At 42.5% G+C, this 18,072-nt stretch overlaps 1 protein-coding gene across 1 annotated transcript; it reads right to left on the bottom strand.

Moving 5' to 3' along the window:
- Positions 1–530: 530 nt before the first annotated feature.
- Positions 531–9,612, bottom strand: vwa1 (von Willebrand factor A domain containing 1). The gene is made up of 6 exons (XM_069526609.1): positions 9,244–9,612; positions 5,524–6,081; positions 3,507–3,845; positions 2,740–3,015; positions 2,181–2,462; positions 531–1,531 (listed from the first exon to the last, which is right to left on the bottom strand). The coding sequence occupies exons 1-6, from the start codon at positions 9,320–9,322 to the stop codon at positions 1,503–1,505; spliced, it is 1,563 nt and encodes a 520-aa protein (XP_069382710.1). The 5' UTR covers positions 9,323–9,612; the 3' UTR covers positions 531–1,502.
- Between the last annotated feature and the right edge of the window lie 8,460 nt (positions 9,613–18,072).

The following is an 18,072-nucleotide window of genomic DNA, read 5'->3' on the forward strand; positions in this document are numbered from 1 at the left end:
TGAATCTAAATTCTGCAACGATTAACCACAATTTTTGACGCACCTAGTTTCCCGCCGGACTGAATTTATATTACATATTCTTAAGATGAGATGATAACACTGACTTTATTATAAACTTACATGATTAAAAAAAGCAACAAAACTGCCCGGACCTATCCACTCAGTTAAGCAAAGAATCTAAGAACATTAGTCTGCACCAAATACAGAAAAGTCTATCCTAAGGCATTTAACTGAGGGACACATCTGTGACTTCTATAATGTTTAGCTATCTCGTTTAGGCTGTTCTACAAGCTCAGCCATTAATAAATAATGTAACAACTACTGTATCTAGATCCTTTGATTTTATAGTGAATAGGGTTGCACATAAAATAACTGAGATTTTTAATTACTTTGATAGAGAAGAGGTTTTACTCTTTGTGGGAAATTAGACAGAACAGAAGAATAATTACGAAAGATCCTTTACTGTTTTGTTTGGGAAAAGAGTTTGCTATATGAAACTTTACAATGAAGGATAAAAAAAAACAACAACATTTGTATAAACAAAATTATAAAGGACTTTATTGCAAGCTCTTGTTAAAGTTCAATAGTGGTCGACAAACATAAAAACAATACATTTGCTCAGTGAAAGATCAGGTTCCTTTCAGTAGAGGGCAGCAAAGACTTGCTTAAAAAAGGTAACAGTCTTAAAACGTAAACAGCATGTCTGTAAATACTGTGCACTAGTAATTCTCATACTTACATGACTCTTGATTAATAAATATGAATGATGGATATATGTCCACAGACCATTACAAGATTAGTCTTAATTACACACATCTGTATTATATGCAGCATTTCTGTAGTTTCAGGGCATGTGGCTGGTCTGGTCGTGATTTCTTGAATGTTGAAAGCAGTCCTTAAGATCCTGCGTTTAGGGACCGCATGTAAATGTTCCCTTGTCGCAGACAAGTTTGTGCACACCCAACTATCCACTATTTCCGGGAATATGCTCAAAGAGAAGTCATTGATGTTATAAGTATTTATTCTAAATTTAAATCAGATGTTCTCTTGAAAGAAAAATGCTGATTTGGGCATGAGGCCCACATATGGTACAAAGCCTTCCTCCAAAACAAGCCACATAAGAAACCCAACATTCCCAGCATGCCCTGCTCTGCATTTGCGAAACAGACCAAAGAAACATCTTTATCTTAAGCTTGCATTAAACTTTAAACTGAAGCGTTAAACATTGACTACAGGTGTAAACCAGACGAGACAGTAGAAATGGAAAAGCGAGTCCCCTGTGTTGCAGATAGCAGTCATCATGTAGCCGTATTGTCCCACACCACTCTCAAGTGTCTATGGCTTCCACGTGAGTGAGCACTCAGAGAGCCAAACCACACATTGCTCCTGGATCATGTCCTCAGAGGGGAGAGCCATGGAAAAAATAATTATGGATGAAAGTCAGCATTCTTCTTGCCATCAGCCCTCCATGTATGGTGAGGTGCACTTGCAGTTCAGGGGTGCTATGATTGGAAGCCATATGCTAACGCATCTAAAAAGACAGAGGGAGAAAACAGCGGTTAAAACATTCACACAGGCCAAAGTGAATGAATTTCTTTGTTTGCACCACCATCACAAATCAAATGGGATTAACATGGAGCTATTAAATTAGTCCACAGACATGCTGCAGTTTCAAGTATCACTTCACTCAAAATACAAAACTACAAATGTTCTCACTTAATTCTAGTGGTATGAAGACATGCAGAGAAGTTTTATTTCCTGAGGATGTAATCTCAGCCTCTGTCTGTGCGCTAAATAAGAATCTAACAACAACAGTTTGGTCTGTCTACGGGTAATACTATCGACCAACTTGGCCTTTGGGAAATACAGATCTACATTTTTTACCATTTGATACCAAATTATTAATCAAGAAAATAATCAAGGGATTAATTGATCATTTAAATAATTGCTAATTGCAGCCCTACTCTTAACAGGAAAGCAAATAAGTTACCAACACACGATTAGCTCACCGGTAAAATATCTGTATAATCTGAACTAAAACAGGCATGTAAAAACAACCATAGTGTTGTTTAAGTGGGAGTTATGTGCTATATCGTTTTAATGACAACAGTTTATCCATCCTACTTAGAAGTGTCCGCACTGTGGCAACAACACTTGCTGCAAACCCAAGCACCACTCACCTGAATGAAACTGTGCCGTGCAACACAGTCCCTCCCCACGGGCCATCCGGTAAATAGGTGACACGCACACTCTAGCCGACGGGGGTATGTGCGTGAGGCGCGTCGACAAAGAGTCGGGCGGCAAATAGAGGGAGGATTGCTGGCCGGGGTCAGAGCCAGAGCCGTGCTGTCCCTCCCAGGTGAGCCAGTAGCCCCTCACACCGGCCGCGCTGCCCTGCCAGTCCACCTGCACTGAGTCACTGCCCACTGTGGTCAGCTGGAGGTCTGCCAGGGCCGGAGTCACTGGAAATGGAGACACACGCAGATAAGACAATCAGAGTATAGTTCAAACAGAAAGAAACTGAGCAGAATGAAAAATGAGTAAAGGAAGAAGCTAGAAGTGAAGAGTATTGTTCTAACAGTAGCTGTACAGTAAAAAACAGTCAGAGCTGCCCGTGCAGTCGTCAAACCTGAACAGAGCTGCTTATAATTATCTGACATTTAATATGCAGACAGGACTCTGCTGTGGAGGATTAGTAAATGGATCCTGGGTAATCATGCTGCTGCACCACATTCTCACCTTCCTGAGTGCACACTTTAACGGACATAGCTTTCTCTTTGCCCGAGGCGTGCCGGGCACTGATGGTGACCAAGTACGTGGTGTCTGGTTGGAGGTCTCTGAGGAGAGTAGAGTTTTGATTCCTGCCCACTGTGACAGCGTGGAGCTTGCCCCTGGGCAGGGCGGAGTACTCGATGTAGTAACTCGTCACCTTCTCTGGCTGTAGAGGTCCCCAACTCACCCTAACGCTGGTTGGTCCAGACTCAGAGATTGTCACCGTGGATGGGCTCAGCACCTCTGGAGTGTTGGAACAGGGAAAAAAACGTTGGGGGGAGAAGAACACTTCATTTTATGGTTCACCAATTAATGATTTATTTCCTAATACCTATAACATGTATAGAGAGAAGACATAGATAGTCCTCAATTGGTACAATTATTAACGCCACTTAATTATGACCATTAAAAGTCATAATTTGTTTAGTCAAAGTCAAAATATGTCAAAAATAACATTTGTAATAATGGTAATTGGTTAAACTTGAGTTTTTCCTATTTGTAATATGTTAATATTTAAGTAATTGACTTAAATTAAAATTAAATGTTAGTCTATACATATAACTGTAAATTGATAGTATGTCAAGATACGTTTCTAAATGCTCAAGTTGGCAACTTTTATTAAATTTGGGAATCAGGTAGTAACGTATCTTTGTAAGACTAGACTTAATGATATAAATTAAGTGTAATGAGCAAATTAAGAGAACACACAATGTGTAAAGTGGATGTTAACCAACCTGGATTTGTTGTGAAGCTGACAGAGAGAGTGTTAAATGCTTGTTCGTTGGACTCCGGGGTCAGTGTGGCAGTGTAGGTGGTGTCAGGCTTCAGGCCCGTCAGCCTGGCAGTGCTGGAGTCGGCAGACTGAGTGAGTCTCTGGTAATCACCACCACCGGTGCTTGGACTGGTCCCAGTTCCTCCTCCGCCACCTGCCGAGCCCCCCGAGCCACTTGTCAGAACCGGATGGAAGCGTATCTCGTAGTAGCCCTTCAAACCGGAGAGAACGGGCCGCCACTGGAGCGTGGCAGAGCTGGTGGTGACATCGCGGACGTGGATTCGTTCGGCCCGGATTATCTCTATCAAAGGCAGGATAAAGAAGAATGAAGTTACCGTCCATTTTTTTAAGAGATGAGGAAACGGATGGTGACAAGACAGCGGGCTAAAAATGCTTCAGACAGCCACCCAAGTAGACAGCCAGACTTGGGTTCCCAAATGGAGTTATACAATAAGACAACCTCAAATAGCCAAGCCAGTGAGGCCCTGAAACAAAATAAGAAATGCCACAGAGGCATTGATATCTGTGACAGGATCCTTAGGCACTCAGTAAGGACTGGTGCATTTTGTCCTGGTTGTACACAAGCTTTATTTATACTGTGCATCATATCTTACAGCTGAGGTATACAGTATACTGTTTAATTGCTGAGGCGTCCCTCGTGTTTATGCAGTTACCAAATCTGGCCAGAGAGATGGGTGACCTCCCTGCTCTATTTAGATGAATATGTATATGTATCTTGTCTGGAACTCTGTGGCGTTGGAGGATACAACGAGGAAACCGAATCATTAATCCATTAATAGATCGGCCTCTCTCATTACAGTGACACACACACACAAAGACACTCCCGGCCCCCTATTCAGTGTCTTCAGGAGCATGTGTGGAATCAGGGAGAAGCACAGAGTCATGTAATACTCCTGTGTATGAGTGGAAGGCAACTGGAGTGATTGTAGCTGTTTGAAAGGAAGTGATGTTGGTCAATGCTACTGAAACACACAGGCAACTCATTTTTAGCTTTGCTGCAGCTTTTTAGATATTTGTCGTCTATATTTTTCTTCCACTATCCAAACAGATTCTGGGTGAATGAAATTTAAATTATACATATATATATATATATATGTCTCTAACATGTGTCTATCTGAGTGGCAGTGTTGTCATATGTTTAACTCCACGTATTTGGCAATATTCATTTCTACCTCTCCAAGTAAATGGTGTTTATAGTACTAGTTATTTTCATCAATTATATAATTTCTTTTTCCTTATATTTCCACTTTTTTCTTTGTTTCATTATATCCCTTCCTGCTGTTTTGGGTTGTAGAGGGGAATGGGGCGGAACGTTTTTGTAATGCTCTGTAATTACTAATTAATCCTAAAAAAAAAAGGTAAGAAAAAAAATCTTCCTATGAATTTCAGATAATAAATCTCTCTTTGAGTAATTAAATTTGCATTACATGTTGCAATACAAAACATTAGGTTTGCTAATTAACTGTATTTTTAATTAATAATTTTGATTAAATATTCTAATTCTGTCTTAACGAGAAGAATTACTGATCATTTTACAATAAAAAAACATTATTGAGTAAGAATGGTTAAAAAGCATTGCTTTTGGTCTTCACTTAAATTATTTAAACACAGCTTCTATGAGAAGTTTGTCAGTGTGACACCAAAATTTAAGAATTCACCACTAATTATCTGATTACTATTTATCACTAGAAAAATAATAGAGTAATTATTTTGGTGGCACAATTCATGCAACATTTCTGTTGATGACCCCACTAATCACTGATTGGTAAATATGTTCATTATATTTTTTATTGATTATATTTTCATATTCTGAGGAATAAATATAAGTTTTACGATTGGAGAAAATAGAATTTAATGCAATAATAATAATTATTATTTTTGGTGGCACAATCCAGGCTCCATTCCTGAAAAATTAAAAGATGATGATGAGCATGCTTACCAATGATGAGCATGCTTACCAATGATGGCGTCCCTCAGGTCCTCCGTGATGATGCTCATATCGTCAATGTCCACAAAGTAAAGGTGGTCCTCCACAGGCGGGCTCACCACCTGCCTCAACACCTGATAGTTGCCGTGTCCAGTGGAGACCACCAGCACAGCCACGCCCTCCTCCTGCAGCTCAGTCAATGGGCCAACCACATCCCCTGGTTTCACCCCATCCGTCAACCACACCAGCACCCTCGGGAGTCCCGCCCGGGCCCCGTCTGCAGTTCCGGGCCTCAGCACCCACTGCTTTGCCATCCTCAGTGCCTCCACTGTGTTGGTGTCCCCCCTGAGAGGTTTGATGTTCTTCAAAGCCCCCTGGAGGCCGCTTTGGTTGCTGAATGTGTCGAAGCCAAACTCGAGGCGTGGTTGGGTGCCCACCTGCAGGAGCCCCACCCTCACCTGGTCCTCTCCCAGTGCAAAAGGGAGGAGGAGCTCTGAGAGGAAGCTGAGCATGCTGGAGTGCTCGTAGGATGACACGCTCCCCGAGGAATCCACCAAGAATAGGACGTCCCCCTCGCAGCAGTTGAGCGCTGTGGAGGAAAGGCAAATGGTTTGTTTATATATGAAGTAAATACATGTCTTTTCTAGTCTTGATGAGCGCTCAAAGCTCTTTACAGATCAGTTATTTAATTCAGCCATTCACACACACACATTAAAGTGTATCTGTGTGCAGCACTTTCACTCACACAACGTCAGGGCAATTTGGGGTTGGGTATCTTGCCCAAGGACACTTTGGAGACTGGGCTATGCACCAACCTTCTGGTTAGTGCACTCTCGCTCTACCCCAAGCCACAGCCCCCCCCCCCAATCCAGATCAGCATAGTCATTGACAAGCAAATCAAAAGTTACAGAGAGTTCACGTTGCCTTGGGATGCTCATGTAAGAACCATCATTTCTGTTCCACTCCCACTACTTTTTCCACAGTTCTTCTCTCGTGTTCCACTTCCACAAATGTTTGGAAACTCCCTCTCTATTTCTCCATATCTGCCATCTCTTGGCAAAAGAACACACTCTGACACAGTCGAACAACTTGCACAAGGGGACACCGTCAACATGAAAGCTGCAGAAATAAGTCATTAGAGTGAAGATAAGAAAAGAGAAATCAAAACAAACAGAGGAACCACAAAACCAGAGAAGGTCCAAAAAAGGCTCTCACACAAACACACACACACACACACACACACTGAGCCAACATTTTCAATATTTCACAACAGAAGCAAAATTAAGATTGAACGGTGAGGGGAGCGGAGGGAGGGAGAAACAGTAGCTGCTGGGTAATAGGGGTGGAGGGGGAGGGAGAGAGGAGATCGGACGAGGGAAAATAAAAAGACGTTAAAAGGACAGGAGTGAGTCTGGGGTAGGTGGGAGACTGTGTGAGTGAGTGTGTGCGTGTGTGTGTGGGGGGGTGTTACTGGCAGTTCCAAGTGAGAGACGAAGAGGAATGTTGGATGGCCATATACAGAGAAAGAGAGGAAAAGACGCAGCAGCAGCAGCAGCAGCAGCAAGGTCGGAGCCAGGATGTAAAAAGTAATATTTGCTGTCATCCAAGAAAAAAAAAACACCCACTGTTAGAAACGCCTCACGACAAAAGTTAAGGACAAATGAAACATAAACAGAGATACGGAACAAAGATGAAGATCGCCTCCAGACAGTGACAAGCACAGACTTGGCACAACACTTTTTTTAATACCTCTTTTTATTCAATGTCTGAATGTTTAACACATGACATGAGGTGTTGATAAGACTCAGAGGTGTTGAAAGCTGAGAAGGCAATGAAGCATGTACACACACACACACACACACAAACTGCTTTTCCCTCTATCAGCTTAAGAATTCCTCACAGCTCTCTCATTGTGTGGACTTAAGAGCGAGGGGGGCTGATTTGTATCAACTCCACTTTTGTGCAGGTGTGACCTTATCTTAAAAAAAACACATGGTAGCCACGTCACTCATTCACCGAGGGAGGAGATGTTTAAAAGCACTGCTTTTTCACTTGAGTGTAAAAACCTCTTGTGAAACACGATGGCAGCAGAGCAGGTCCTGCAACCTGTTGAACACATGGGCACAGTAAGTGTACCAGTCTGACGCTCACACATGCACAATCAAGCCTGAATAATAAAGGCTTTGTGTGCAGGATGAGCAGAAATGCAGAGGATGTTTTATCAACAGTTGCTGCCACATGTGTTTGGCAAAAGCCCCTCTGCTTCATCTGTGGGTGTTGGGGGATTTTTTATTAATACCAGAGGATGACAGCAGCAGCAGCAAATGCCCTTAAAATAAAAAGCCAAATAACTGTAATCTAAGTTGGTTGTGTCTAATCAGGTCCCTATTAATGGAAATAGCAGAGCCAAAGCATCTCACGCACTATGCTTACGCTGTCGTGAAGATGGGGTCACACCGAGCAGCAGACTCGCCGGTGTCATCAGCACCAAGTTTAGCCTCTCAGACACTTTTATGTTCATGAACTTTACCGGAGTTGTGCAAATAATAACAGCTGATGACATTGATTTTGTTGTTTTCGTGATTTAAAAAAACTCAGATTTGAAGTCACTGATCTGTACTGATGGCAATTTAGGATTTATATCAACATCAAAATAAGATATGATAAGACTATTTTGCCACCTTGCTCCAGATTACAGTATCAAAGTATACAAAAGAGTACAGAGATCAAACAATAGAGTATTCAATACAAAATATATAAATGAAAATAAAAGTAAAAGGTATAATGTGTATTGTAAGTGGAGATAGAAATACAAGTGTACACAGGGTAGGTTAATAAATTACCACAGAGGGGTGTCTCCGTTTCAATTGTAAATAAGATTTAATCATGAATAATACATAACTTTATAAATGAATGGCTAAATAACTAAATTGCTTTATAAATAACTTCAAAAAGTTAATTCTTATATACCCTTTAAAAACAAGGTTCTATACAAAGAGGACAAAACGTTAAAGGTAAGAAGCTTGACAAAGGTTAAACCCGAACAGAGAGAGGAAGATGACAGCGAATAAAATAATCTCAAAAGTAATGGCAGGGGGGGGGGGGACTGATTAAGTTGAACAGAGCAGAGCTGCCACTCATTCTCACATTGTCGCTTTATTTTATCTATAGTTTATTATATAAATGAGTAAAACTATTCATAACTTTCTCCAACTTGATCTGCAGACTGCCACAGCTGCGATGCCAAGAGATTTCATCAGCTCGCAATATCTGAGAATTCAACCCCACTTTGTTCTCTCTTTTCTGGCTTTATAAACATGTGAGCATCTGAAACCCTCCACCTGATACCTGTGTGGTCCCTGCTTACATGCCCCCCCACCCCACCCCCCTCCCCTCCTCGCTTTGAGAATCACTTGCCCCAGGCTGTGGGACTTCATCAACCAACAATCCAGGACTGGAGTGGTGCCATTTCACTGAGAACACTGGTGTAATGTCAACCCCACCCTGATCCACCCTGAGCAGACTCAGCCCCTGCACCTCCTGCACGCAGCAGCAGCATCAGCTCCTACAAACACCAAGTCACTGCATGTCTTATTCTCTCACTTTTGAAATAAAATCAATTTTTTAACTTTGTTCTTCTTTAGTTGTATTTTTCAGTCTTGCGCCCCAAGTACGTCATGCTCCAGACTGCAGTGCCAGGTGTGTGTTCCTCGGTGTGAACGGTGCGCGCCTCCACCGGAGGGGGTCTTACCTCCTTCAGGCTTCTGGCTCGTCAGCGGCCGCACCAGCAAACACGCGCAGATCCATGTCAGCAGCGCGCGTGTCTCCATCACGCTGACACCGAGTGAGTTCCTCCGCAGCAAAGTGTCACACAGATGTTGTGGGTTTTTTCGGACTCGACCATATATTTCTCCGCAGCCCGGAGCGCACAGCCACTCACTGGACCTGCAGCATAACGAGTCACATCCAGACCCCACTGCTCTTCTTCTTCTTCTGCTCTTCTTCTTCTTCTACTCCACTTCTCCTCCTGCGCTGGTCATGATCGGCCACACGCTGCAAGTTCAACTCGAACTAAACTTCAGTCTGGAGCGCGCTCCCCCCGTCCTCACTGACGCGCTCTGCTCGCGCTCAGGTGTCAAGCTCGTAAGCAAGTAAAGGCGCGCCTCGCAAAACTTTCAAAATAAAAGTAGCCTGTTCTTAGTTTAACTATATGGGATATCACTACCCTGACTGAAGACACCTCTATTCGCACCTTTAAATGTATAGTTCACCCAGAAATAAAAAAAAATCACTCATTATCTACTCACCACTATGCCGATGAAGGGGTGGGTGAAGTGTTTGAGTGGTCAAAACACATTTGGAGTTTCAGGGGTAAACAGCGTTGCAGCCAAATCCAATACAAGTAGATGGTGACCACTTGCCAAAGGAGCGTGAGATAAGATCAGCAAGACCTCTGGATAGGTGCACATCTACTGTATGTTTACATGCTTCCGGAACTTGCAATGCACACAAAAGACAGAGAACTGCTGGAGTTTCAGTAATCAACAAGCTCTCTCTCTCTGTTGTGTATGTTCCGTACACTACAAGTCAAGGCAGCGCTGATCGCAATAGCTGCGATTGGTCTGCCTTGTAGCATCGTATTCCCAGCAGGCGCACCACCATTTTTGAATTGAGTTGAGGGAATGGACGACGTCTTTCTTTTCTTCATTGAAGTTCTTACTGAACAAAAAGTAATTGCTCTTCAACATTTATCAGCTCCAAAACAATCCACTTAATAACACTTGCTATTGATCTGAAGTAAACAGAGAATTTGTTAGGTACTGATAGTAAGCTCAGTTTTTCAGGCTACTGTCGGCTCAAAGTTAGCTTAACTGCTGTTGGTGTCAGTCATCAGGGCCTTGACTGGAAAGTAGGGCTGATGATGACAATGAAAATGCTCACCAACTTTTTTAAAATAAAAGATTAACAAAGAAAGGATTCAGTTTTATTGAAATAAAGGTCAGCATGGTAGGATTTTCCTTATATAAACCACAGCCAGCAACTTCATATTTTGGCATTATGGCCAACCACTGACTTTGCACATTAGTGTAACAATCTTACGACATGGAACAACAGACTAAGAGTCAGATGGACTGATAAATAGATGTCTTTATTTTGAAGGCACAGTTGCTCTAACTTCCCTGTGGTTTCTTCTGCTTGAGAGAATGACACAACTCACAGTCTTCACTCCTCCCTGCTCTCTTCAGTCTCCCCAGTAACTCAAAATAGTAAATAGGGCTATGTTCACCAAGGGCTGTGTCAACCCTTGAATCTGAGCCATAATTAGAGTTAAGCCTTAAGTTACCATATTACAAGGGAGAATAAATGGGGAACACACAGTAAAAAAAACTTACTTTACAAACAAACTTGCTGTCCTTTGGGGATCTATAGTAACTGAGATTTAGAGAAGAAAAGAGCATACATTCCAAATATTACATATTTATGCTGAAATATATCTTCACAAAACCCCCTGTGCCCTCTTGATATATGATGAGCACTTCGAGTTAGTCTTCAGAGATTATACCTTTCAGCTTCACTCTTGATTTATTCTCTGTATATTTGTCATGGTAAAGACAACCAAGAATTTCAGTGATCCAAAAGTAGAGGAAACCTCTGCTTCACCAAGAGAGACCACAAATACTTGCAGCATTTAAACCACTGGGAGTGCGTCTCTGAAATTATACAGCAACATAGTCGAAGAACGGAAAAAAAGGTCAGCTTTGGATGTTGGTCATTCTCTGAGGTCTACGACTCAGCAAAAATATAAATAACAAGAAAATACATAGACGAGGAAGTGAGGGGACAGTGTGTGTGTGTGTGTGTTTGTGTGTCTGGTCCAGGTATTAGTCATGTTGTGGGGACTTAAATCTGTTTACACAGTCACTTTATGGAGACAGAAAGCAAGTATCCATATTGAAATAATTATATTTTAATGTAACGACATGGTTCATGGTTAGGTAAGGTTTAGGTTTAGTTTAGGGTTGGGGTTAGGCAAGTAGTAATTATCGTTAAGGATATAGTCTCCAGGAAATCTATATAAATCAATGTAATGTCCTGTGAAGTCATGGACACACAACTGTGCATGTGTGTGTGTGTGTGTGTGTGTGTGTGTGTGTGTGTGTGTGTGTGTGTGCATGTGTGTGTTAGAGAGTTAGAGAGAGAGAAAGAGGGTGAGAGAAAGAGAGAGAGACACACACACACACAGAACCAAAGAAGGAGCAGATTGGGTAGGAGGGAATAAGTGGATGGAAGAGGATGTAGGAATTGAAGTGGGACCAAGCAAAGGTCTGGATTCCTCTGTGATGCATCATGTCTAAATACTTCTATTGTTATAGTTGACACATTGACAATATACACACCCCTCCTTAATACACACCTAGTAACTAAACACGAACACTACAGTCAGCTATGTCTGACCTACAATTTGATTCAATGTAAAACACTCATACTGAAAAACTATAGCATGTAATACTTGTAGCTGCTAAGTCGCCCTTTGTTCACTAGTGCATTGATAAATGACCTTGGCAGCCATGAATATGTTACTTGCAGTTAGTGAAAGTTGCTTTGTTGCTAAAGTTGAACTCAAAAACGTTTTGGGAAGCCAAGTGCTGCATCACAATCCATTTACACCCTGCTGCTACTGCACAACAGCCATGCAGGATTACAAAACAAACATTGATTTGTCTGTGGTTTCTGCGTGGCTCTCCTCCAGGGCTGAACAATTTCTCACATGCAGGTTGGCCGCCCCTTCATGGCCAGTAGCACGGGGCTGTTTGTTCAACTACAGATGGGAGTTCTGTTGCTGTGCTTTTTTTTTAACAGTCCAGTCAGTGAGCTGTAAATCAGTGAGATACACACAGTATACCCCCACATGGAACAACTTGGCACTGGCTTGTGTCTCTGAGAGAACAGCAAATAGCTGAACACGCATGTGCACAGAGCATGCTGCATTGTTTGAATGAGCTTGCACACTTACATTAATGCATTTCTTTCTGTTTTTCAACACGTCCAGCGTGGCATGAATTGTTCGTTTACAGATTAAATGAAGCGGACTGACTTTTGTTAAACCCACAACCCACAGCTCGTGTCAGTATCTGACACTCGGCTGTGCTGTAATCCACATAGATTGCCAGCTGTTCCCACCCAACACAGCCTTATGTCAGCACGCTGTCCCCACCGTCTCAATCAATATGTTAGATTGTGCAACTTGCGCTGTCATTTTATACTGCTCCTATACACTCATATTTTACGTGCAACCAGCACAGACAAGTTGACCTTTGAGCACTGGGTAAGGCTGCAGCAGAGGGAGTGGGAGGAATGGGAGGAGAGGCGAAAACAGCGAGATGTCACTGAGGCAATGGAAGAGATGACATTGTATGGATCACAGCCTTGAGGACGTGATAAAGCATAAACAAAAAATCAGCACATCATTCAGGAAAGGGCCTGAATCCTGAAACATAGTGGAAACAGCCAGAGTTACAGCCTCTTGTAACTTTGGCCTAGCAGCCTAGTTGTAATTACCCATTCAAACTTTGGCTGCAGAGATTTTGGCAACGTATTGGAATGCCACCGTCAGTGGTTGAGTGGAATCCACAGAACTATATTTGCCAGTGTTCTCCTCCTTTCTGCCAGACTATGGTATGTGAGGTTTGGTTTATAGCAAACCACGGTTTTTGTGAAAAAATGCTGCCACTTCATCTTGTTCTCTCTCAGCAAAAGAAACCGCATCATAAAGGGATATAAAAGATGGCAGAAGAGACACAAGGCGACACAGTGATGCAGTGGTTAGCACTGTGGCATCATAGCAAGAGGGTTACCTGTTTGAATCACAGTTCTCTGGGGTTTATCTTGGTGGAGTTTGCATGTTCTCCCCATGTCTGCCTGGGTTGTCTCCCTTTGAGGGTCACAGGGGGAGCTGGAGACAATCCCAGCTGACATTAGGATTGACTGGGCTATTTTCCTCTCACTGTCCAGACACATGCAGATTGGGGTATAGGTTGATTTTAAATCTACTGTGACCATAAGTGTGAGCGTGAGTGGTTGTCTCTGTATGTTGGCCCTGCAATACACTGGCGACCTGTCCAGGATGAACCACTCCTTCGCCCAATGTCAGCTTGGATTGGCTCCACCTCGCTCCTCGACCCTCAGAGGATAAGCAGTATAGATAATGGATGGATGGGTGGGTGGGAAAAGAGATGCAACAGTAATGGAAGTGATTGGTTAGAGGAACAAGGGTGATGCAGATATAAAAGTAATATAAAAGTGAAAATAAATCAAAGGGATTCTGGATAAGAGCCAAAAACAGACATATTTAGTAGAAGTTACATTTGGATCTGTTATGGGCAAAGGGAATCAAGCAACTCAAACACAGAGCCAAGAGCAGTCATTTCCTCCCACACACAAGCTTTTGACACGGTACATATATCAAAGCCATTAAACTAAAAATATAGATAGGGAAGTCAGAGGGATTTCCCATCACTGTGATGTGGAGAAGACCACAAATGAGCCAAGTGCTCACTGCCTTCCTGTTCAACACTGACCCCACCAGTTCTGCGTCAGTGGTACTTTCCTTCCTCTACAGATTGGCATCCTGTGTATGTCCAAGGTGGTTCTTGTCTTTTAAGTAGTGTCTATAAAGGAATTTCCTACACCTTTAAGGTTTAGAACATTTTGTTTTAAGAGAAAAAAGTAGGTTTATTAGGATGCTGCCTGTTCTTTCTGTGTTGCAAGAATCTCAAGGCCTTTAACTACATACAGGGGAACACTCAATCTTAACCTCTCCCTAAACAAATATGACAAGTTACATTAAACACAAGCAATCATCCAGGTCAGGCCAGGATCAGATTTTCATGGAATAAATCTGAGTGTATATTTAAGTTCGGACATAAGCAGCCGTGTCTGTGCACTGGCTCGGAGAATATCTGGGTAGAACCATCATTCTTGTTGGAAAATCTGTTTTGCAATAATCAACAGTCGCTGAGCCTCCACACTGGTGCGGCCAACACCCTCTGCAAGTTTCCACAGTAAAATGTCACAGGCTGCCTCTGGTTCTGCCAAGTTGCATCGACGGAGGTTCTCTCCGTAGCTGGCTCAGCTCTTCTGCAGAGGCCCGCTCAGACAATGGCTGTATTGTGCAGGAGATTGGCAGGAGGGCTGCATGTATGGATTGAGGATCATTATACTCATCTTTAGTTGATATGAATGAACACAAACTAATCTGGCCAAGTTGGATACACCTTGAAAGGACGACTGGCTTGTAGCACAAGCTCAAAGATTTGATAATCACAATGCAAAGAGTCAGTTGATTTGTGAGGAAGCTCCCTAAGAAAACACGTGATGGGTATTTTTAAAAGCAGAGACGGTTCTGACTCCAGCGGCATGTGAGAAACCTTTCCCCTAATCTGCCAGAGGTGTTTTGGAAAGGCTCCACTGGCTGTTTGCAAAAATGTCAAAATAGAACAATTGAGAACTAATAATACATCGCTTTGTTGAGTACAGTTCAGCAAAATACAAAAGAAATTCCATTCACAGACTCGGCATGTCCCCAAGTGATCTCTTGTACTGCATGAAATGAAGGACCTTCATCCAAAAGTACAAACAGCTCTAAGATCCACTAATGCTGGTTTATAAACCAAGAAATACTGACGTCCCACTCATTCAGAAACCACATGAGAAAGGTCAGTGACTCATCGATGTCAAAGGAGCCATTGCGTTCTCCAGGGCCTGGCAGCGCTCGTGTAGCCTTTGGGAAAAATGGTGGTAAAGGCTACAGTTGGCTGGATGTAACAGGCATTTCTCACACACACACTCACACACACACACACACACACACACTCACACACTCACACACTCACACACTCACACAGGTTTGCACAGCTATCATTGATTGGACACTGTATTGACTTACATTCACTATGTACAGTTTAACCGTAACCTTATCCCTGATCCTGACCATGACCAATTTATGCCTAATCCAAACGTTAACCTAAAGACCTAATTCTGTGTGTTCACATCACAAGTACTGTTATAATTCCCCCCATTTCATGGCTCATGTTTTCTGGTCCTATTCTTTATTTTATTTTAATTTCTTCCTCAGTCAACCCTCTCCCTAACTCTTCATAATCTTGCAGGCCTATCAGCTTCCTTTCTCTTTTTCACAATCATCCTCTCAGCTGGTTCTCCAAAGTGTTTTGGCCTCAGCGGATAGCAGCTGGATTCTCCATTCTCTCCTCCCTTTGTGATTCCTCCTCCTCGCAGTCTCCTCACTCCTCTCCCACTCCACTCCCTCCCTCAGCAGTCCCAGCTGCCTTCCACCCTTAGTAACACTTGTGTATACTATACAAAGACACACAAATGTGCAAGCCCTCACATGTAAACTGAGAGAGTTACACACATATACAGTGTGGTGTATATACGGCACACACGAGGCACACACAAAGGGTAGTTGAAGTGACTTTTGTGGTATGTCTGAAGGTTTAAAAAAGCAGGGATGTGTTGCAATTACAAGTGCATCCGCAGTGGAATCTGTCGGGGCAGGTTGAGTTGAGAGGACCTGGCAGCCTATCAAAGCTATCACTGAGGCAAAAAAAGCCCTCTCTTGTATCTGCTTGCTTGAAGGAGTGCACAAATAAAAAGAGCATGTATACAAAGGCTTATATACTGCTCCGAAGCCACAGTCTCCCCCCATCTCATCACATCAGATCTTGGCCTAGAAATAACAGGGAGCTCGGAACTCTGCGGTGCAAACTTTTACTTGAACGCCTCTCACCAGGTGTGACAACCCCCTATCCTTTTAATGACAGAAGGATGACAAATCTTGTCGTCTGGCCCATCCTGCCTGTTAACACTATCAGCTGTCAGCCACATCCGCTGCCTCACCAATTAAACCAGGTGCCTTTCACTCCCACCCACATTTTGCACACGCTCAAAGTTTCAGCTTTTCTCTGTTATCTGTCTCCGACTTCCTGTGCACGTAAAACTGCACGTGCCCCCACAGGTCACAAAGTCCACTCTGTTTTAGTTTCACTCACTCAGCCCCCACCCCTCCTGTCGAGTGCCAAGGTGACAGAAAGGAGAAGTCTGACATTGTCTGTTAGTGATATGGTATGGGGGAGATGGGGGGGGGGGTTGTGTTTGAACTTGTCTGGCTTCTTGAGCTCTGCCTGTCTGCCTGTCTGTTTTCCAATGAGTAATCCATTGAAAGACTGAGCACACACACACCCACAAGCAAACACACACACATACACACAGCGTGGCAGGGAGTGTGACATACCTCGAGTACAAGAGGGAAGAGCAAATTTAGCCCAAGGGAGATCGATGGGTGATGGGTGAGACGTGGAGGCCGCTGGTTAGGTTTAAGAGATTTTTTCTTCTTTTTATGGAAAAATTGCTTCTGTGGTTAAAACAGTATTTGCTCTGAGGGAGTAATGTAAACCTTAAACTGTCAAAGATTTACAGCTTTTACCGCCAGTTTCCTTTCGTTAGCCACCCTGCATGGCGTACGGTAGCTGTAGAGTCCGAACTGATGCATGTCAGTCACTGGATGGATGGACGTGTAAGTCTGTACAGACATGTTTCCCAGAGGATAACTCTCACAGACTTACTGATCCACTGACCTTTTTATAATAATAATAATAATAATAAAAAGTGCATTTGTATAGCACAAAGTCCTGCTTCACAGGAAAAACAATAAAATCCATGGCTAGAAGAAGAATGAATTATAATAAACAGGTAATTCAGTTACATTTTTTGAGCCATGGAGCAGGTTGTTGTGGTTGTTGTAATGAAAATAATAACTTAAATTGTACCTTGGTGTAATCAAGTATTTCAGCCTATTAATCACAATAACGTTGAGAGAGGCTAAAAGCAAATCTGACTGGCTACTGGCTTGTAAGGCAGTGCTATGAAAGCCATGTGGCCCACTCAGTAGATCAGATCTCATTGCCTCTGTTCCTTTTTTTATTCTATTTTTTTATTTATTTGTTTTAAAACTAAATTGAACTAAATACCTACTCTCATAGGTAGCAGAGTCAGAAGCTGTCATATTAAACCCAACGGTTCACAGATGATCTTCTTAGATGATCTACTGGTGCTTTGGCTTATGAATTAATACCTGCTAAATTAATAACATTCCCAGAAGCCTCAGCTGTTCTTTGTTAATATGAGCATGCTTACATGAGGAAAAAAGATGGTGAACATGGTAAACATTACACTTACTAAACATAGGCAAAAGCATGTTTTAAAGGTTCAGTGTGTAGAATTGTGTGATATCTAGTGTTGAAATGGAATGTTACAGCTGAACACCCCTAATCTCACCCTCCCCTTCCACACATGACAGAGAACCTGTGGAAGCCTTCAGTTGTTATAAAAACTCAAAAGGTGTTTAGTTTGTCCAGTCTGGACTACTGTTAAAAACACGGCAGCCTCCGTAGAGAGGAACCTCTTGATGTAAATATAAAGTATTTAAATATAAAGGGCCTTTTCTGGGGTAAAGAAAACTACAATTCATACAATTTAGATAAAACACACTAGTGAAAACAAT

Source organism: Paralichthys olivaceus, chromosome 6 (assembly GCF_024713975.1).
Source record: "Paralichthys olivaceus isolate ysfri-2021 chromosome 6, ASM2471397v2, whole genome shotgun sequence".
NCBI classification, from domain to species: Eukaryota; Metazoa; Chordata; class Actinopteri; order Pleuronectiformes; family Paralichthyidae; genus Paralichthys; species Paralichthys olivaceus.